Source organism: Ovis aries, chromosome 3 (genome assembly GCF_016772045.2).
Source record: "Ovis aries strain OAR_USU_Benz2616 breed Rambouillet chromosome 3, ARS-UI_Ramb_v3.0, whole genome shotgun sequence".
In the NCBI taxonomy this organism is placed as follows: domain Eukaryota; kingdom Metazoa; phylum Chordata; class Mammalia; order Artiodactyla; family Bovidae; genus Ovis; species Ovis aries.
Window position 1 is genome coordinate 206,277,952 of NC_056056.1, and position 23,415 is coordinate 206,301,366.

General features: G+C 38.6%; 1 protein-coding gene across 1 annotated transcript in view; it reads left to right on the forward strand.

Annotated features, from left to right (window-relative positions):
* The window catches only part of LOC101122683 (ovostatin homolog 2-like), a 53,466-nt gene that overhangs the window by 19,941 nt on the left and 10,110 nt on the right, over window positions 1–23,415 (forward strand). Inside the window, 15 exon segments of the mRNA XM_027967894.1 lie at window positions 116–357; window positions 2,942–2,981; window positions 2,984–3,142; window positions 3,594–3,743; window positions 6,136–6,306; window positions 8,444–8,592; window positions 10,412–10,501; window positions 10,949–11,177; window positions 11,738–11,867; window positions 14,612–14,730; window positions 15,715–15,766; window positions 20,057–20,140; window positions 21,116–21,292; window positions 22,061–22,142; window positions 22,754–22,910. Coding sequence (XP_027823695.1) covers window positions 116–357; window positions 2,942–2,981; window positions 2,984–3,142; window positions 3,594–3,743; window positions 6,136–6,306; window positions 8,444–8,592; window positions 10,412–10,501; window positions 10,949–11,177; window positions 11,738–11,867; window positions 14,612–14,730; window positions 15,715–15,766; window positions 20,057–20,140; window positions 21,116–21,292; window positions 22,061–22,142; window positions 22,754–22,910 — 2,031 coding nt within the window.

Below are 23,415 nucleotides of genomic sequence, written 5' to 3' on the forward strand. Positions count from 1 at the left end.
AGCTAAGATTCTTCCCTGCCCTGAAGAGATAAGAGGCTTTCCATTCTATAATAATGACTGTCCCCGGAAGATCTTCATACCTCTACAACCCATTTGCTTTCTTTTATCTTCTCAGGCCACATATATCAGACCCCAAAGCTGCTACCTTCCCAGCTGGTTAATTCCAGAGTACATGGATGGCCATTTCTCAGTCCAACGCTTCTACTCGCGATCCAGCAGCTTCCTGATGATTGAGCCTGAACCCAAGGAGCTTAGATGCAATCAAGAGAAGATTGTTACTATACGTTACTTGCTAAACAGTGAAGCATACAGGGATGATTCAAACATCAACTTCTTCTATTTGGTAAGTCTCAGTGGGTCGATTTATGGATCTTGTCTAATTGTCTGCTTAGCCCAGTACAGCTCAGAACCTATACATCAGTTGGGCCATGTTAATCAGATTGAACCAAGCTTCTTCCTTTGTTGATGAGTACTACTGGGTCCACGAAGAACAAACCCAGAAACAAACACACAAAAATTCATTTCAGTTTTCAAGGTCATTTCAGTTTTCCAAGGTTGAAAAGCTGAATTATTTATTTATTTTAAACTTTTTATCTTGCACTGGGGTATGGCTGATTAACAATGTTGTGATAGTTTCATGTGAACAGCGAAAGGACTCAGCCATACATATACATGGATCCATTCTCCCCCAAATCCTCTTCCCACCCAGGTTGCCACATAATATGGAGCAGAGTTTGCTATGCTGTACAGTAGGTGCTTGTTGGTTATCCATTTTAAATACAGCAGTGTGTACATGTTCGTCCCAAACTCCCTAATTATCACTTTCCCCACAACATTTTCCCCTTCCAGGTCAACCATAAATTCATTCTCTAAGTCTGTGAATCTGTTCCTGGAAAAATTTATTACTCAGAGTCTGCTATTTTATGCACTCAGTTCTAACTCACATTAAGTATATACATACCCTTCAGGAGAATGAAGTATTAGACAGCTACCAGAGAGCAAAGTAGAAGGCTGACTTTGATGAGCAATAAAAAGAATTAGCCCTTTTGGTTCTGGCCCTATCTATTTTATCTCTATACGGTTATGGAAAGGTGAAAATCTACAAACTTGGAAATTAGGACTCCTAACTGGAATCCTCTCCCCTCTCCTATGTCTTAGGTGAGCTAGTTGATCTTTGGCAGATTGTTTAAACTCTCTAAGCCTTAACTTCCTCAGCTATATATTTGTCACTGGAAAGAAAAACAAAAGACTTTGCTCCAAGGGTAAGTATTATGTGTCAGGCAGTGTTATAAGGGTGTTTGTTTGTTTTTAATTAACTCATTAATCAGCCCTATGAGTATCTTCTTTTCATAAATAAGGGAACAGGGGCAAAGAGGTGAAATGACTTGGCTTATTTGAAACCAGTTAGTCTCAACGGTTTCAGGGGTTTATTCACCCTTCCATGATAACTGGCATATCACTCACCAAGTTTCCCGCACATAATCAGCTCTCAGTCAACCGTGGTCACTTGCTCTGTTCCTTCCCAAGTTGTGAAAGAGCCCGTTTTTCATATTTGTTTGTAAAAACTACTTTATCTTATAGAATAGAAGTATGATTAGGTCATTCATTATCTAATGATAACATGATACTTGAGAAATTGAATATTTCCCGCCATATCAGTAAACAAAGAATGTCACAGTCATCAGCAGCTGTATCCACCATGGTTAGTGAGCTGGTGAGCCGTGAGGGGACTTGGTAGAGAAAAAGTACTGGGAGTTGGTGATGGACAGGGAGGCCTGGAGTGCTGCAGTCCATGGGGTTGCAAAGAGTCGGACACGACTGAGCGACTGAACTGAACTGAGAAGCCACCAGGCTGCAGTCACCTACTGCAGAAAGTGACTGAGGGAGTGAGCCCTGAGGAAACCTGAGAAATGAAAATACAGGGTATTAGACCCAGATAGCTGGGGTACATATCAGAGGAATAATTTCAGTGAGCCCAGAATCTTGCATCTTCCCATATATTGAAAAGTGCTAAATTCCTTAACTTGGGATATCTGGTTTTCACTAGTTAACAATAACCTTTTGATGTAACTGTATTTTGTTGTGAGACTTCCCTCGGCTCCTCTGAGCAGGTCTCTCAGTTTTATTTGAAATGCTTTCTCCCAGGATTGAAATCCTAAAAATTCCCAGTGAATAAGGTATAACTCTCAACTTTTAGGTTGTGAATTTTTTTTTTTAAGTCCACACACCATATCATCTAACATGCTATCACATGCTGTGTTTTCTTTGTTCTGCACAGGTTATGGTGAAAGGAACAATCTTCCTCAGTGGACAGAAGGAGATCAGAAACAAAGGTGTATATAAAGCATTGATTTTTTTTTTAAACATGCACTGTACCTTCATTTTTCTGTCTTTTAAAGAAATGTTACTGTGATTCTAGTCAAAAAGTTAGGAAGGGCACTTAGCATTACAATTTGTGGACAGAGGCTCAGGGTAACCTGCTAAATATTTCAGTGAAAGAGACTTCAACCTGTTTCTATGATTGCTAGGCTATCAGGTACAATATGGAAAAAGTGATGTCCAAAACTCAAACATTGTTATTGTCTAAATTATGCAGTCTTCCTTCATATATATACTTCCCATTCATTGATTGACTGGGGCTTCCCAGAGGCTCAATAGTGAAGAATCCACCTGTCAACGTAGGAGATGTGGGTTCAGTCTCTGTGTTGGGAAGATTCCCTGGAGGAGAAAATGGCCACCCACTCCAGCATTCTTGCCTGGAAAATCCCATGGACAGAGAAGCCTGGCGAGTTACAGTCTATGGGGTTGCAAAGAGTCGGACATGACTTAGCAACTGAGAATGCACACACTTTATTGACTAATTAGTTGATTTGCCTTTAAAATAAAGTCCAATTTGCTCTTTCTATCCATAAGCCATTCTTTTTTATCTAAGTGTACCCAGTGAGTCAGGAAACTTCTGGCACTGTGTCTGCTGCTCATCTCTCATATTTACACAGCCTGGAAGGGAAACATCTCCTTCCCCATCAATGTCAGTGCTGATCTGGCTCCCGCGGCTGTCATGCTTGTCTACACTCTTCACCCCAGTGGGGAAATCATAGCTGACAGTGTCAAATTCCAGGTGGACAAATGCTTTAAAAACAAGGTGAGTTCTCTTCTATTCTCTGCATGTTCTGAGTGAGAGGAGTGGACAGTTTACTCCCTGGTGTCTCCTTGTTTGTTGACTGCTTATAACCTGTACATGGTCATCTCACAATCAGCATTGGCACAGCTCAGTTATTAGGCGATGAATCGTCAAACAGAATGAACCACTTTTGACAGGAGTGCCAATCTTGAGATGGCACGAGGGTTGGTGAAGGCAGTGTCCCTGTGATGATGGAGAATTAAGGAGGAGAGTGGGCAAGAGAAATAAAGGAACAGAAATCTATAAAGATTTACTTGGAAAAGATCAGACATAGTCCAACTACTGGGTTGGCCAAAAAAATTTGTTTGGGTTTTCTATAAGATGCTATGGAAAACCATGAATGAAATGTTTGGCAAACCCAACATTCTCATGTAAAATAATCTTACTCCTTCCTTTTCTTCCTTAATTTTAGGTTAGCATAAAGTTCTCGAAGGAGCAGGGACTACCAGGCTCCAGCACTGGTCTCCATCTTCAGGCATCCCCTGACTCGGTCTGTGCCCTCCGGGCTGTGGATAAAAGGGTTCTCCTACTGAAGTCAGAACAGCAGCTGTCAGCTGAAAGTGTAAGTTCTCAGATTTCCTCAAGTCTTATGCTGCAGATGATGTTTTTATTTAAAATGGAACAGGTTAAAAATGTCAAACATTGTCTTTCTTTGTCTTTCCATGGATTGCCCACTTAATTATTTTTCTTGGATGGCTCAGGACTCAACAATAAAGAATTCTATGGATAATTACAATGGGTTAGGGATTATACAACTGTAGATGTGACCATATATATGAAAACCTACAGTTAAATCTCAGTATCAAAGAGTATGCCTGGACATTCTGTTATATGTTAATAGATCTTATATTTTCACAAGCATTACCAAACCAGCAATTTCAGAATATTTCATCAAAATCAGCTCAATTAAAAACTATTGGATATTTTAATTTCCCATTTTTTTCATTTGTTTTTACTTTTTTTTTTAATTGGAGTATAATTGCTCTACAATGTTATGTTAGTTTTTACTATACAACAAAGTGAATCAGTTATATATATACATATTTCCCATCCCTCTTTTTTAAAATTTATTTTTAATTAAAGGAGAATTGCTTTACAATATTGTGTTAGTTTCCACTGTACAACAAGGTGAACCAGCTATATGTGTACATGTACTCCCTCCCCCTCGACTCTCCCAGCGCCCTCGTCCCATCCCTCTACAGAGCATCCCTCCAAGAGCACTGAGCTGAGCTCCCTGGACTGTACAGCATCTTCCCATTAGCTCTCTGTTTTACACATGGTAGCATATATCTGTCAGTGCTGCTCTCTCAATTCATCCCAGTTCTCTGTATCTGTGTTTCTATTCTTGCCCTGCAAGTACGTTCTCACATTTTGAAGTTGCATCTTTTCCTTCCTCTAATGATCTGATTGTGTCCCATCAACCACAAGGTTTGGAAGCTGCCACTTCTGGGCCCATTTATTTTAAGCCCCTCTCTTATTGAATCCAAAGACCATGATTCATACTTTTAACACTTAATGTTGTACTTTCTTTCATCTGGAGTTGACTGGTGTGTGTATCTTCCAATTTCTCCGTACCAGTCTTCTCTTTTCTTCATGTAGTTTCTTAAAATTTCCCTCTCCAACTTCTCAACAGTAGGAGCTCTGTTGGACTATGATGTTGATATTTCTTGTTGTTGTTGTTTAGTTGCTGTGTCTGACTCTTGTGACCCCATGAACTGTAGCCCCCTCAGGTTCCTCTGTCCACGGGATTTCCCTGGCCAGTATACTGGGGTAGGTTGCCATTTCCTTCTCTAGGGGATCTTCCCCACCCAGGGAATCTTCCTCACAAAGGGAAAGAACCCGTGCCTCCTACATTGCTGGTAGATTCTTTGCTCTGAGCCACCAGGTAAGCCCATTGGTATTTCTGCTAACAAGTAATTTGAAGGTCATGGTATTATCTGTATCACACTCATGCTAGAGATTACTTGTTCTCTTTTATTTTATGTTCTCTTTGGAAGGATACTTGAGAAGATTTAGAATCAGTCTGCTATCATTTTCCTCCAGATCTAGGCATTCACAGATAATCACGAATCATCTGTGATCTCAGCCTTGGAATTATCCATAGATCTTCAGGTATCTCTTCCTTACACGCTATCTTAAATCCTGAAGTAAAACTAAAAATTTCTGTGAACCACCTAAAACAAAATTGAAGGTTTCCTCTCCTAGAATGAGCTGACTCAAACATGTTAGATGAAATATTACAGCTATAAAGAAAAGAACAAGGATAAATGGTTATATGGGGGTGGAGGGAATAAATTGGGAGATTGGGACTGACATATACACACTGCTATATATAAAATAAGTAATTTATAAGACCCTGCTGTATATCACAGGGAATGCATCTCAATACCCTGTAATGGCCTATATTAGAAAAGAATCTCAAAAAAAGTGAATATAGGTATATGTGTAACTTAATCACTTTGCTATATACGTGAAACTAACACAACATTGTAAATTAACTATACTCCAATAAAAAATTTTTTAAATCATATTATGAGCAATTATACTATGTGTAACTAGAATATATGCTTTTCTCTTTTTGATAATGAGATTTACATATTGAATAATGTTTCTTTTTTGCCTTGGCTGCCTGGAAACTGATTCAGATTTGATACTATGCTTATTCATGGAAACATAGCAACCTGTGTGTTTTATATGTTTATTTACTTCATTTTACTTGATTTTAAATTTTTTATTTGTTGTTAGTAAATAAATTTTTAATGGACCTTTTTTCCCTTAAACCATATCAAAATATAAAACTGAAAATAAATTAAAATGTATAAGGATTATAAAATAATTATGTGTTGATGTATTTTTAAATGAAGAATAAATGGTTATAGCACAAAAAGTTGCCAATTTTGCCTCTACAAAAAGAATATTTCAAATAATTAGAAACCATGATATTTTTCTTCCAGGTGTACAATATGCTCCCAAATACAGAACTGTATGGTTATTTCTATCGAGGTCTCAACCTTGATGATAGCAAGCTAGACCCTTGCATTCCTCAGAAAGATATGTTTTACAATGGCTTGTATTATATACCTGTAAGCAACCATGGGGATGGAGACACCTATGATATTGTCAAGGTAAGATCATTTTAGGCTTTAAAATTACTGCATACTGGGACTTCCCTGGTGGTTCAGTGGTTTAGACTTCACCTTTCAAAGCCAGAGGTGTGGGTTCAATCCCTGGTTGAAAAGCTAAGATCCCAAATGCCTTGAGGCCAAAAAAAAATACCAAAAACATAAATCAGAAGTAATATTGTAACAAAGTACATAAAGACTTTTAAAATAGTCCACATCAAAAAAATACTTTAAAAAATTATTGCATGTCAATTTTAAACTTAGTTTTCCTAATGCATATCTTGGAGAAGGAAATGACAACCCACTTCAGTATTCTTGCCTGGAAAATTCGGTGGACAGAGGAGCCTGGTGGGTTACAGGCCAGGGGGTCACAAAAGAGTCAGACATGACTATGCATGCATGCACCAAATGCAAATCTATGTTTTATTATTTGCGCAGTAAAGAATCTGTCTGCAATGCAGGAGACCTGGGTTTGATCCTTGGGTTAGGAAGATACCCTGGAGAAGGGAATAGCAACCCATTCCAGTATTCTTGCCTGGAGAATACCATGGACAGAAAAGCTTGGTGGGCTACAGTCCAGGGGGAGTCACAAAAAGTCAGACATGACCAAGTGACTAACACCTCCTTTTCTTTGAGATTGAGGTCAGTAACGTGCTTAAAATCACTTAGAAATTGTCTTATAAAGAAGATATTAATTTTTGTTGATTTTTTTCTCTGTGGAAAATAAATTAAGGGGTGGCTGAAATGATGATGTTGATGTTAAAGTTAAAACGATGTTAGAAGCAATGAGACAATCTTCAAGGTATTGCAATAAGTTTTATGCAGAAATCATCAAATCAGGAGGCTAATATAGAGCCTCAGCTCCATTTATACAAAGGCTATCATTGGAATATTCTGAGGTTTCCTAAAAGGGTATATATATATTTTTTTAGTTTTTTATTTTTTAAATTTTAAAATCTTTCATTCTTACATGCGTTCCCAAACATGAACCCCCCTCCCACCTCCCTCCCCATAACATCTCTCTGGGTCATCCCCATGCACCAGCCCCAAGCATGCTGTATCCTGCATCAGACCTAGACTGGCGATTCAATTCTTACATGATAGTATACATGTTAGAATGCCATTCTCCCAAATCATCCCACCCTCTCCCTCTCCCTCTGAGTCCAAAACTCTGTTATACACATCTGTGTCTTTTTTCCGTAAAAAAGAATTCATTTGAATCAGTTCTGATGAGATGGATGAAACTGGAGCCGATTATACAGAGTGAAGTAAGCCAGAAAGAAAAACACCAATACAGTATACTAACACATATATATGGAATTTAGGAAGATGGCAATGACGACCCTGTATGCAAGACAGGATAAAAGGGTATATTTTTAAAGATTTTTTTTTAATGTGGACCTTTTTTTTTAGTTTCTATGGAATTTGTTACAGTACTGCTTCTGTTTTATGTTTTTGTTTTCCTGCTACAAAGCATATGGGATCTTAGCTCTTTGACCAAGGATCAAACTGACACCCTCTGCATTGGAAGGCAAAGTCTTAACCACTGGATCACCACGGAATTCCCTAAAGGAATCTTTATGATTGAAGTCTGCTGGGGCTGCTGCTAAGTCGCTTCAGTCGTGTTCAATTCTGTGCGACCCCATAGATGGCAGCCCACCAGACTCCTCTATCCCTGGGATTCTCCAGGCAAGAATACTGGCGTGGGTTGCCATCACAGCTATAGAAATAAACGGGAAAAGAATCAGACGTTTTCCTTCAAATCGCAGAGCTCCAATTTACTGGCTGTGTCTCATACACATATGTTCACGTGTGTGTGTGATGTTAGTTAAGGCAATGATAACATTTCATAAATATTTTTCCCTTAGAATCAAATGGAGAATAATGTAAAACCCTTAGCAAAATCCCAGAACACAAGTGCTGAATAATCATAGTGATTATCATTTTTCCTCCAATTTTAGAGTCTTCACACACATCAAAGACAGATGACTTGACTTGTAATATACCAGACTTGCTTGCTAGCAAAGAAAACATGTATATTTATCATCTATTTTTTAAATTATAATATAGTTGATAACTTTTTTTAGGTCTTGTATGAAGAGACTGCTCAACTTTTCCTTTGCTATTTATTTCTTTGAAGGATATGGGTCTGAAAGTCTTCACCAATCTCCATTACCGGAAACCAGAAGTATGTTCAACAGAGAGAAGCATACCATACCCTGGGCTTCTCTATCTAGAATCAGGAGGATATGCACCCATGTACAGTGCCCCATTGAAAATTGCATGTGGGTAACCTAGAATTGTGTGCGGGGAGATGGTTAAAATGATTCATGGAATTGGTTGTATTTCGTATGACTATTCAAAACTGGGATTTTTACATGTGCAGTATGTCATGTGTTTGTCTACGACTATACATCCTGCAGCTGAATAAAGCAGAATAAGGCAAGTGGGAATGGTATTAACTAAAAGGAAGAATTTGCTTCAGATATGAGAGGAAGTTTATTTTTATGGTAGAACACAACAGCAGAAATGTACAGGAGGGCAATCATAATGATTACAAGAGGAGATGCCCTTATTATGTGTAGATCAGAATACATAGTTCAAGGCAGAGAGCATTTTGATTCTCAGATGACCAAACAGCTGGCATCAGAGAATTGTGTTCAAATACCCATCCATTTTTGGCTTCCCTGGTGATACAGGGGGTGCGTGTTCAATCCCTGGTGGGGGAACTAAGATCCCATAAGCCATGTGGCATGGCCAAAAAATAGGAAAAAAGAATGCCAAATATAAAAAAGAATGTATGTGTGTGTATTTGTGTGTATAACAGAGTCACTTTACTGTACAGAAGAAAGTAACCCAGCCAAATATAGCCCAGAGGCCAAGGAAACAAAAGAAAATGTTCTTTAGAAATCAGCCACGTTACTGTTGGTAGGAATGTAAATTGATACAGCCACTATGGAAGATGGTATGGAGATTCTTTTAAAAACTAGGAATAAAACCACCATATGAAACAGCAGTCCCAATCCTAGGCATATACTCTGAGGAAACCAAAACCGAAAAAGACACATGTATCCCATTGTCCATTGCAGCACTATTTACGATAGCTAGAGCATGGAAGCAACCTAGATGTCCATCAACAGATGAATGGATAAAGAAGTTGTGGTGCATATACAAAATGGAATATTACTAAGCCGTAAAAAGAAACACATTTGAGTCAGTTCTAATGAAGTGGGTGAACCTAGAACCTATTATACAGAGTAAAGTGAGTTAAAAAGAGAAAGATAAATATCCTATTCTAACACATATATACTGAATCTAGAAAAATGGTACTGAAGAATTTGTTTACAGGACAGTAGTGGAGAAGCAGATATGGAAAATAGATTTATGGACATGGGGAGAAGGAAGGAGAGGGTGAGACGGTTGGAAAGAGTAACATGGAAACTTATATCACCATTTGTGAAATAGATAGCCAATGGGAATTTGCTGTGTGGCTCAGGAAACTCAAACAGAGGCTCTGTATCAACCTAGAGGGGTGGGAAGGGGAGGGAGATGAGAGGGAGGTTCAAAAGGGAGGGGATATATGTATACCTATGGCTGATTCATGTTGAGATTTGACAGAAAACAGAAAAATTCTATAAAGCACTCATCCTCCAATAAAAAAATAAATTTAAAAAACAGACATTAGCAAAGTTAATGTCCTTAGAAACTTTAGTCATTAGGATGATGGAATTGGCCAATACCAAATTGTTTCCTGGCAGACACCAGAGTGTCAGACGGGAAACACCATTCAATAAATAGACATGACTTTCTCTAAATTTGACTCTGGAGGAACAATGAAGGATGATTTGTGTGTGTGTGTGTGTGTGTGTGTGTGTGTGTGTGTGTGTTGCTCTTATTTTAATAATGGGACTGATTTGTGCATCAAAACACTGACACGTAGGCTGAGATGTACATTTATTGACACTGAGCCCCAGCAGCAACCCCTATATCATGTCCCACTAAGCATGTGTGGTCAGAGACATAGTTTATGTGTGTGTCTTTGGAATGTATATTTTTATTCTCTCTCTTTAAAACATTTCTCTTTTCTTTTAGCTGGTGAAGTCACAAGGGAGAATTTTGACTTCATAGAACGGGTTATAATTGAAACAGTAAGAACAAACTTTCCGGAAACATGGATTTGGGACCTGGTCAGCGTTGAGTGAGCTTTTAAGTTTTCCTTCCTATATATCTTTATTTTTATTTTCTTTTTGTCTTTATTTCCTAAACTTTATTTCTGAGTATATAAAGAAGAACTATGTCGGTAAAATACAAAACACCATTCGCTTGTATGTACTGACCACATATTTTATTTTACTTTTCCTCTAGTATTGTTTCTTGTCTGTTCATCTCATGCAGATAGATGCAAGTTGCATGAATTAGAACAAATAATGTGTTTAGAGAAATGTGACATTTTTAAGATTAAATTTTAGCTGGGTTTAGAAATCCAGCTCTCAAAATACTGATCTAAAGCCCTGACAAAGATCTAATGATACCGATCTATGACTCATTTTTAACCTTCAGTTAATACTTTCTTGTTTGCTCTGTATTAAATTTAGGTTCCTGGTTTACACAAAGGATGCATTTTACCTATAATCTCTCTTTGTAGCTCCTCCGGTTCAGCAAATCTTTCATTCACCATCCCTGATAGTATAACCCAATGGGAAGCAAGTGGCTTCTGTGTGAATGGTGAGGCTGGATTTGGCATTTCATCAACAACTTCTCTGGAAGCCTCCCAACCTTTCTTTGTTGAAATAACCTCCCCCTCTTCAGTAGTTCAGAATGAACGGTCTGATCTGATTGTCAATGTCTTCAGCTACCTGAATACCTGTGTAGAGGTAAATTATTCCCTTTGATCTGGAGTCAAAATCTAATGAGGCCAAGAGATTCCTTGAATGTTGCCATATTCTTTTTATTCTCAAATACAAAATGGTACTATAGAGTCATAAGCTTTTTCCTCAAACAGAAATAGTTGCTAGGGTTTCCCTGGCAGTCCAGTGGTTGAGGTTTTGCCTTCCAGTGCAGGAGGTGAGGGTTCAATTCCTGGTCAGGGAGAGAAGATCCCACATGCTTCATGGACAAAAAAACAAATCATAAAACAGAAGCAATATTGTAACAAATTCAATAAAGTCTTTTAAAAAATGGTCCACATCAAAAAAAAAAAAACTTTGAAAAGCAAACAAAAATTTGCTTTAATTCACAGCAGTGATTTAAATACTGCTCTAAGAAAGTCATTTTATAGTATGTGTTATGCCAGATTTATCTTCTTATGAGAGGAGTCATTTGTATCATTTATTTTTGATGATATAAAACAGGGAGAATTTTCTCAAGATTGGAGGAGGAATAGTGTCAGCAAAATATTTAGAGTGTCACTCTCACTGCATGACTGTTATTTTAGATTTTCACTCAACTAGAAGCATCTCAGGATTTTGAGGCAGATATCAGTACCCCTAAAGACAACAGCAGTGAGATTATCCAAGCTTCAGAGAAAAAGACATATGTCTGGACTGTTACTCCTAAGAAGCTGGGTAAGTAACTATGTGTCTATGCCAACCTCTCCTGAAAAACCAGTTTATTTTTATTGCCTCGGAGAAGGCAATGGCACCCCACTCCAGTACTCTTGCCTGGAAAATCCCATGGACTAAGAAGCCTGGTAGGCTGCAGTCCATGGGGTCACTAAGAGTTGGACACAACTGAGCGACTTCACTTTCACTTTTCACTTTCATGCATTGGAGAAGGAAATGGCAACCCACTCCAGTGTTCTTGCCTGGAGAATCCCAGGGACGGCAGAGCCTGGTGGGCGCCATCTATGAGATCGCACAGAGTCAGACACAACTGAAGCGACTTAGCAGCAGCAGCAGCAGCGGCTGTTTCCCTTAAATCCTCCATACAAAGATAACTTTCTCCCTCACATTTGAAATTTCTGGTTTTGAAAGTTCTCATTTTTTTAGGGTCTCAATTAAAATCTTGTTTTTATAATCTAATTTCTGGTTTTGCTAATGCTTATGTGGAGCAAACCCATCCTTCATTTGTTTAAAAGCAGAATGTGATTGAAATACAATGCAAAGGCTAATTTGCATTACCCATCAAGTCCATGTATCATAACCCAAGTGAAGACCATATTTTCATTAATGCTGCTCAGTTTCTTCACTTCTCATTTGCTTCTTCACTTGCCATCAGGAACTCATGTTACCTAAACAAAAATTGCTCCTCAATCTCAATGATTGCCAGGATTTGTAAATCTACTAGATGCATTATGAGACACCCAAAACACTGAACACTCAGACGGGAATTAAACATGGAGAAGAGTACAGTCTCAATGCACAGATTATCTGCAATATAGAAAACTAAATTTGACAATATCTTGTTAAAAATACAAGGGAAGGGAAAAGTTAAAAAGAATCTAGTAAACAAGAATTATAGATGTAGTAGACGGAGATCAACCCTGGGATTTCTTTGGAAGGAATGATGCTAAAGCTGAAACTCCAGTACTTTGGCCACCTCATGCGAAGAGCTGACTCATTGGAAAAGACTTTGATGCTGGGTGGGATTGGGGGCAGGAGAAGAAGGGGACAACAGAGGATGAGATGGCTGGATGGCATCACTGACTTGATGGACTTGAGTCTGAGTGAACTCCAGGAGTTGGTGATGGACAGGGAGGCCTGGCGTACTGCGGTGCGATTCATGGGGTCGCAAAGAGTCGGACACAACTGAGGGACTGAACTGAACTGAACTGAACTGATACTTATTATATTCCTTTAGCAATAAAGAATAATTTATGAGCTCACTTTAGTTCACCTGACATTGGACTGCATAAGACTAGTTTTCCTATTAGATTTTAAGCTTCTCAATTTCTCTAGCTATACAAGGTCTTCAAAAATCTTCCGCAGGCAACTGAGATAGAATACTGTACTGACTTGTATGGTTTTAAGGCTTTAAGAGGAGGACACAGTTCTAAGAGTGGAGTGTCAAAAATTTATCTTAAAAAAGAAACAAAACATACTAACAAAAAATATGAACAGTGTATTGGTTATGCATAGGTATATAATGGCAACCCATTCCAGTACTCTTGCCTGGAAAATCCCATGGACAGAGGAGGCTGGTAGGCTACAGTCCATGGGATTGCAAAGAGTCGGACATGATTGAGCGACTTCACTATAGGCATATAGATAATATGAAACCAAAATATTATATTTTTTATTTCTCTAATTTTCACAAGAAAATTGGAGATCCATTTTAATTATGACCTATTATATTACTTCTCAGTGACTCCCCAGATGGCTTCCCAGATAGGGCTTCCTTGGTGCTGCTAGTGATAACGAATCCACTTGCCAATACAGGAGACATAAGAGAGGTAAGTTCTATAACTGGGTCAGGAAAATCTCTGAAGAAGGAAATGGCAATCCACTCTAGTATTCTTGCCTGGAAAATTCCATGGAGAGAGGAGTCTGGTGGACTACACAGTCCATGGCGGTCGCAAAGAGGTGGACACAAATTAACTGACAGCATGCACGCACGTATGATGTAAGGAAAGGAAAGGAAAGTGAAGTTACTCAGTCGTGTCAGACTCTTTGCAACCCCATGGACTGTAGCCTACCAGGCTCCTCTGTCCATGGGATTTTCCAGGCAATAGTACTGGAGTGGATTGCCCATTTCCTTCTCCAGGGCATCTTCCCAACCCAGGGATCGAACCCAGGTCTCCCGCATTGTAGACAGACGCTTTACCGTCTAAGCCACAGGAGTTAAAAACAATAGATCCCCTGCCAACATTTGATTTAAATTCAATGCCCTTTCCACTATGTCATAGTTTACTGTTTTGGTTTGTTCAGTCTCGAAAAAAGTTAGAAGGCCTAGTTTTCTGACTTTATGCCCCTATATTGTCATATGTAAACTTTTTTAAATTTTTTTTTATTTTTATTTTTTTACTTTACAATATTGTATTGGTTTTGCCACACATCAACTTTAAAAGCAATCCAGATCAATGAATTTGCTCAGTTGGTTTTGCAAAATATTCTCTTTTTTCCATAAAAGTTCTTAAGTTCTAGTTATTTAAGTGAATCAATTACTTCATGTAGGGAATCTTGAAAAAGATAGAAAAGGACATCATATTATCTCCAGGCAGGAGAAAGAATGAGTTATTTTGGTCCAAGCATAAATATGATTATAAGATTCAGTTTGTCTGATTCAAGAAGTGATTTATAGACTTTTAATCATTTCCCTTCACAGAAGGGGCCAGTGGTCAATGTAATTTATACTTGAGAATGCTTTTCAGGTAAAGTGAATATCACTGTAGTTGCCGAGTCCAAGCAAAATAGTGCTTGCCCAAATGAAGCACCTGAGAGGCAGAACCTGAATTGGAAAGATACTGTGATCAAAAGTCTGCTGGTACAGGTAAGTACATGCAAAACTATCAAGCCCTTCTACATACAAAATAGAGAGTATCATGGGCTTCCCAGGTGGTGCTAACGGTAAAGAACCCACCTGCCAATGCAGGAGACATTAAAAGACTCAGGTTCCATCCCTGAGGAGAAGATCACCTGGAGGAGGAAATGGCAACCCACTCCAGTGTTCTTGCCTGAAGAATCCCAATGACAGAGGAGCCTGGTGGGCTACAGTCCATAGGGTCACAAGAGATGGACTTGAGAAGTGACTTAGCATGCATGCAATAGGTTAAATAATAAAGGACATTCTCTGTGAAGAGACTTAATTGACCATAATTGCTGTTGACAAACAGTCGGACATGACTGAGCAACTAACATTTTCACTCTAATTATCGACACAAGATATGCCATTTTAAATAAACTAAAATGGCAATAAAATTCATCCATTCTTTAATTAACAATTAACCCAGGATAGAAAAATGTAACTTATGAAACAGGCTTAGATTTTTTGCTTGCTCCTGACTCATGATGCTTCCTATACACCTGATCCTCTTCCCTCCCATTCTTTAACTGACTCTCAAATCCAAGAGACAAATCCACATGCCTGTGCAGGCCTCATCATCCTCTAAAAGAATCACTGCTTGTCAATGGCATCCTCTCACCTCACCTTTTGGCATGTTCTTACTTTGCAAAACACTTTTGTTTGTCTACTGGAGAAGCTGGACAGTGCCAGGAAAACTGAGTATGTTCCACTAAACACTGAAGTTATCTCTGTCCCTCAAAGAACTATGGGAACACAGAGCCACAGTGGGTGTTGGTAACATACAGTGACTTGCAGATATAAACAGAAGGGGACAATGAATGGATCTTCTCCAGCACAAACCATGAGCCAGCCATGCCTATGTGAGCTGACCCCTGGTTGCTTTTTCTGTGTGGAAAGATGACCCAGACCCCTGACTTTCTGCTTCTTTCTGTTTACTTTACTCCTTGATAGCCTGAAGGTATTGAAAGAGAGATGACTCAAAGTTTCCTTATCTGTACACAAGGTAAGAGGATCTTTTCTTTTTTAACTTTTTTTATTTAACTTTTTTATTTTGGGGTATAGCCAATTTTGTGATAGTATAGTCAATGACAGAATGTGGTCCACTGGAGAAGGGAATGGCAAGCCACTTCAGTATTCTTGCCTTGAGAACCCCATGAACAGTATGAAAAGGCAAAATGATAGGATACTGAAAGAGGAACTCCCCAGGTCAGTAGGTGCCCAATATGCTACTGGAAATCAGTGGAGAAATAACTCCAGAAAGAATGAAGGGATGGAGCCAAAGCAAAAACAATACCCAGCTGTGGATATGACTGGTGATAGAAGCAAGGTCTGATGCTGTAAAGAGCAATATTGCATAGGAACCTGGAATGTCAGGTCCATGAATCAAGGCAAATTGGAAGTGGTCAAACAAGAGATGGCAAGAGTGAACGTCGACATTCTAGGAATCAGCGAACTAAAATGGACTGGAATGGGTGAATTTAACTTAGATGACCATTTTATCTACTACTGTGGGCAGGAATCCCTCAGAAGAAATGGAGTAGCCATCATGGTCAACAAAAGAGTCCAAACTGCGGTACTTGGATGCAATCTCAAAAATGACAGAATGATCTCTGTTCGTCTCCAAGGCAAACCATTCAATATCATGGTAATCCAAGTCTACGACCCAACCAGTAACACTGAAGAAGCTGAAGTTGAACAGTTCTATGAAGACCTACAAGACCTTTTAGAACTAACACCCAAAAAAGATGTCCTTTTCATTATAGGGGACTGGAATGCTAAAGCAGGAAGTCAAGAAACACCTGGAGTAACAGGCAAATTTGGCCTTGAAATGCGGAATGAAGCAGGGCAAAGGCTAATACAGTTTTGCCAAGAAAATGCACAGGTCATAGCAAACACCCTCTTCCAACAACACAAGAGAAGACTCTACACATGGACATCACCAGATGGTCAACATTGAAATCAGATTGATTATATTCTTTGCAGCCCAAGATGGAGAAGCTCTATACAGTCAATAAAAACAAGACCAGGAGCTGACTGTTGCTCAGATCATGAACTCCTTACTACCAAATTCAGACTGAAATTGAAGAAAGTAGGGAAAATCGCTAGACCATTCAGGTATGACCTAAATCAAATCCCTTATGATTATACAGTGGAAGTGAGAAATAGATTTAAGGGCCTAGATCTGATAGATAGAGTGCCTGATGAACTATGGACTGAGGTTTGTGACATCGTACAGGAGACAGGGATCAAGACCATCCCCGTGGAAAAGAAATGCAAAAAAGCAAAATGGCTGTCTAGGGAGGCCTTACAAATGGCTGTGAAGAGAAGAGAAGCAAAAAGCAAAGGAAAAAGGAAAGATATAAGCGTCTGAGCAGAGTTCCAAAGAATAGCAAGAAGAGATAAGAAAGTCTTTTTCAGTGATCAATGCAAAGAAATAGAGGATAAGAACAGAATGGGAAAGACTAGAGACCTCTTCAAGAAAATTAGAGATACCAAGGGAACATTTCATGCAAAGATGGGCTCGATAAACTACAGAAATGGTAGGGACCTAACAGAAGCAGAAGATATTAAGAAGAGGTGGCAAGAATACACAGAAGAGCTGTACAAAAAAGATCTTCATGACCTGGATAATCACAATGGTGTGATCACTCATCTAGAGCCAGACATCCTGGAATATGAAGGCAAGTGGGCCTTAGAAAGCATCACTACGAACAAAGCTAGTGGAGGTGATGGAATTCCAGTGGAGCTATTTCAAATCCTGAAAGATGATGCTGTGAAAGTGCTGCACTCAACATGCCAGCACATTTGGACAACTCAGCAGTGGCCACACGACTAGAAAAGTTCAGTTTTCATTCCAATTCCAAAGACAGTCAATGCCAAAGAATGCTCAAACTACCCCACAATTGCACTCATCTCACATGCTAGTAAAATAATGCTCAAAATTCTCCAAGCTAGGCTTCAGTTATATGTGAACGGTGAACTTCCTGATGTTCAAGCTGGTTTTGAAAAGGCAGAGGAACCAGAGATCAAATTGCCAACATCCACTGGATCATCGAAAAAGCAAGAGAGTTCCAGAAAAACATCGATTTCTGCTTTATTGACTATGCCAAAGCCTTTGACTGTGTGGATCACAATAAACTGTGGAAAATTCTGAAAGAGATGGGAATACCATACCACCTAACCTGCCTCTTGAGAAATCTGTATGCAGGTCAGGAAGCAACAGTTAGAACTGGACATGGAACAAGAGACTGTTTCCAAAGAGGAAAAGGAGTACATCAAGGCTGTATATTTTCACCCTACTTATTTAACTTCTAGGCAGAGTACATCATGAGAGACGCTGGACTGGAAGAAACACAAGCTGGAATCAAGATTTCTGGGAGAAATATCAATAACCTCAGATATGCAGGTGACACCACCCTTATGGCAGAAAGTGAAGAGGAACTGAAAAGCCTCTTGATGAAAGTGAAAGTGGAGAGTGAAAAAGTTGGCTTAAAGCTCAGCATTCAGAAAATCAAGATCATGGCATCCAGTCCCATCACTTCATGGGAAATAGATGGGGAAACAGTGGAAACAGTATCAGACTTTATTTTGGGGGGCTCCAAAATCACTCCAGATGGTGATTGCAGCCATGAAATTAAAAGACGCTTACTCCTTGGAAGGAAAATTATGACCAATCTAGACAGCATATTAAAAAGCAGAAATATTACTTTGCCAACAAAGGTCCATCTAGTCAAGGCTGTGGTTTTTCCAGTGGTCATGTATGGATGTGAGAGTTGGACTGTGAAGAAAGCTGAGCACTGAAGAATTGATGCTTTTGAACTGTGATGTTGGAGAAGACTCTTGAGAGTCCCTTGGAGTTCCAACCAGTCCATCCTGAAGGAGACCAGTCCTGAGTGTTCATTGGAAGGACTGATGCTGAGACTGAAACTCCAGTACTTCGGCCACCTCATGTGAAGACTTGACTCATTGGAAAAGACCCTGATGCTGGGAGGGATTGGGGGCAGGAGGAGAAGGGGATGACAGAGGATGAGATGGCTGGATGGCGTCACTGACTCAATTCACATGAGTTTGGGTGAATTCTGGGAGTTGATGATGGGCAGGGAGGCCTGGCATGCTGTGATTCATGGGGTCGCAAAGAGTCAGACAGGACTGAATGACTGAACTGAACTGATAGCCAATCAACAACATTGTGATAGTTTCGGGCGAACAGCGAAGAGACTCAGCCATACATATACATGTATCTATTCTCCCCAAAATTCCCATCCCATCCAGGCTGCCATGTAATATTAAGCAGATTCCCAAGTGCTGTAGGATATTCTACATGGTCAAACTAATCCTAAAGGAAATTTGTCCACAGGTCTATTTATTTCCTTTTCTTCTACTTTATTGCTATACTGAGGACCTCAGTGACTTTATTCTGAATATCCAATGGAGGATTATTTTATTTCAGGCCCAGTCTTCATTGTATTATTTTAGCAAACATAAAGGATATTTATGAGGTTATTTTTTGTTGTCCATCTATGACATCAATCTGTCTCAGCCTACTTCTTTCATCTTGGGAATTTTTGCAGGGGTGGAGTGGGTGGACCTCATCTTGCAGGTGAGTGTTGCACAATTTTGGGCAGTGGGAAGTCAAGATTATACCCAAACAGCACATAATGTAAACAGTCCATAATGTAATCTTTGCTTCTGTACTCCTGGGATGAAACAACAATAGAAAATCACTGCCCTTCAGTAGCCAGTTTTACGGGCCTCATGAGTATTGCTTTATGTGGTTGATGATGATCTGATTTTTTTTAAATTTCTTATTTACGTAATTTTTTTTTTTTTTTTTGCCACACTGCACATCTTGCAGGATCTTAGTCCCCAGCCAGGGATCAAATCAAGTCCCAGCAGTAAAAGCACTGGGTCCTAACCACTGGACTGCCAGGGGATTTCCTGATGATTTTATTTTAATGCCTAGTAAGACTCTCCAAGTTTTACCTTTCATGTGTAATGTTCCATATGTCACAATCAGTAGTTTTTACTTTTATTTTTCATACATAAGTAGTTCAGGCACTAAACTGATAGAGAATAGAGGCCATCTCTAACTTCCAGATTTATATACCATTTTCTAAATGTATTGTTATTCTAAACTAGATCAAAACCTCAAGTTCGTCTCTTCAAACAAGCAACTTATAAAATAAATATAAATAATAGAATATATTTCCTAATATGTTTGTTCCATAAACCTGCTATTGTTTATGAAAGAAAGCCAAACATTATTTGTTTAATTGATATTTTTTCTTTCCAGGCACCAAAGTCTCCAGGCAGGTAGATTTGAATCTGACGAATGATGTCGTAGAAGGATCAACCAGGGCCTTTTTCACTGTTGTGGGTAAGTTGGTTAATTTTTTTGTTTCACAGTGATTTGAAAATCTTAGTTGAGGTGGTCTTAAAAAAAAAAAACTTAAAAGGATGGAGAGATTTTTCTTACAGTATCAATTTAAGGGAATTATTGTTGAGGATGATCTCCTATGTTTGCTTCTGCATGGGATCTGAAGGGCTTACAGCACCATTTTCAAATCCATGTCCTTGTGCGATGAGCTGAGAGAGTGTACACAACCATGGGTGAAATAGATAGCTAGTGGGAACCTGCTGTACAGCACAGAGTGTTCAGCTCAGTACTCGGTGATGACCTAGAAAGGTGAGATGCGGGAGTGGGTAGGAGGGAGGCCCAAGAGGGAAAGGATATATGTATACATATATTAACAGCTGATTCATGTAACACAAAACTGTAAAGCAGTTATATTTCAATAAAAAAATAAATTTTTAAAAAATCTATGTCCCTAGAAGATATTTTTTTCTGCTGAATGGTAATTGGTGTTTAGAAAACAAAGAGTCCTGTTATAGCCTGTCCATCTGAAATATTAAGTATACCTTTGGAGATCAGAATATACTTTATTAAAAATGTTGGAAATTTCCTTAGTAACGGATAAAACTGTTCCAGAGAAGTCAAATTTCTTTGTCTCTTATTAACATCTACACTTTGGGCAAAGAGATAGATTACATTGTATAATTCACAGGGTCAGTTTCTCAAGAAACCAAACCAGCAAGCAATCAAGTGAACAAACACACTTTCTTAAATTCCTTCTCTCTGTGGTAATAGGAGATTTTCCAAAACATTTTTCATACCAGAAACCTCTTTTACTTCACCTTCTTTAGAATAACTTCATGAAAACATTCCTTGTTTCCATCTTTTAGACCTATTTTAAAATGTTCTTTCCTTCCACGATGCCTCTTTCACCTATTGTCATTAATGCTGAGATGCCAAGTTTAACAAACAGTAATATTCTGTTTGTCGTGTTTTTAGGGGACATTATAGGACTTGCAATACAGAATCTGGAGAATCTTTTCCAAATGCCCTATGGAGGGGGAGAACAGAATATTGCCCTGCTAGCATCTGATACCTACATCCTAGACTATCTGAGATCTACTAAACAACTGACAGAGGAAGTTAAATCTAAAGCTTTATTCTTCTTATCTAATGGTGAGAAGATTGAAGTAATTTCTGCCTATAATAGATTAAATAAATTATTACTAATATCAAGATGTCATAAAGCTGCCATTATTAGGTAGTCTCATGGGGAAAAACTATGTCTGAAGAACCGAGTCACTCTGAGCCCTAGCTCTATTTTGGGGGAGGGGGGGTTGTTTGTTTGGAGGCTTTTCTGGAATTCAGTATCTGTATGGTCATTTGGCTTCACAATTCACACATGTACTGTTTCACATTATGACCTCAGTTTTTTTTTAATGCCTAATATTTTGCCAAGCTACTTTGTTAGTGAGTTTTGTTATTGTTATTAATGGTAGTTATAAACAGTTCATTTATCAACTTCTGTATTTGTTTGCTCAATTGCATTCCATTGAGATGAAGTGATTAGTTTTGTATTTAGAAATATCTTGTAAATGTGATATCAAAGAAAGGTTCAGGAGTATAATTTATTTTATTCTTTTTTTTTTTTTTCAGAAAAATAACGCTGAAGTAAAATAACCCCAAGAAAAAAATAAATGATTAGTAATATCAGACAAATATTGAGTTAGATGTAGTCACATGGAATATCTTACTTGTCATTAAAACCCTATAAGGTAGAAGCTATCTTTTCTCCCTGTGGATGGAGAACCTGAGTTTCAGAAATTAAAATTGAAATGATCATCTAGTCATTTATGTCTAATACCAAAACACGGGGCTGTTACTACACCATTATTTTTCTTTTAACTTTCTTAAAGAATAATTTCCTACCATGTTGTATTTTAGGTTATCAGAAGCAGTTGTCTTTCAAAAACTTGGATGGTTCCTATAGTGTGTTTTGGCAGAGGAATCGGGAAGGAAGCATACGGTAAGAGATGAAAATTTTATTTTAAATAATACAAGAATGATCTGAGGAGGACTTGTGAGGGGCTGAGGGGAATTGTGTTTGGTGGAGATTTGAAAGCAACACTTTTGTGTTTCAAAGTGAGTTCCTAGAGGTGAATCAGATAAAACTAAAATATTTGATTATTCCAACTTTAAAGCAACAATGTACTGAAAGTCTCATAATAGATTGCTTAGATGTTTGGTCATTTAATGACACCCCCACCAATACTTTCAGTTTGTGGTAAATGGCACATCTTAGTCTGTCTCTCTGAGCCCCATGTAGATTGAGGAAAGTAAAACAAAAAGGCTTCAAATCACCTAATTACACCCATTCCATTCTTTCTTCATGCATGAACAATCTGATGGATTCTATAGAAATTTGTGCGTAAACGTGCTGGAAATTACATGATCTTACTTTCACATATTTACTGACCCAAAGGAAAGAACTGCTATCAATCAAGACTTGTTACAGTCGCTCTCAGCCAGATTAGATCCACCCATGACCCAAAGCAATCAGTGATGATGGACCTGATGGGAAGCTGACATCATTTCTTTCTTATCTAACTTCTGTCTAACTGACGATTGGCTTTACAGGCTCAGTGCTCTTACTTTTAAGACATTTGAGGGAATGAAGCAATATGTCTTCATCGATGAACTGGTTCAAAGGGAGACCTTGATCTGGCTTGCAAGCAAACAGAAAATAGATGGCTGCTTTAAAAGTGATGGCAAGCTTTTCAGCAATGCCTGGGAGGTGAGTGATTCACACAAGTAAGCTTTCCTTTCTCCTTTGCATTACCTGCCTTATCCAGCTCCTGAGAACATGAGTACACTTCTTATGAATATTACTCCTTCTGCTGCCTTGATAGGTTTGTGGTATGTAAATCAAAGCCATTATTACTGCTGCCTGCATGTTATCCTCAGCCTACACTGAATTCCTCTTGAATCTATTATTTGCCTTACTGTTTTCAGTCCTTTCTTAGAACCAGTCTCCTTGAGTAGATAAACTGAGAATAGGTGAGAGGGGACTGAAAAAGAACCTAGAGAGGAAACAGTTTATAAATTTGAAGCCAAACATTATTCATTTCTATTTATGGATGGTAAGCCAGTTCAGGAAGAGGATCTCCTAATTTATATTGTTTCAATGAAGCACTGATCCAATACCTCCTTAAATCAAAGCATGAGGACCTCACTTGCCTCAGGTCAAAATGCAAATGGAATGAAGTCTGTCCTTGATAGACCTATTCTTTCCCTTTTCC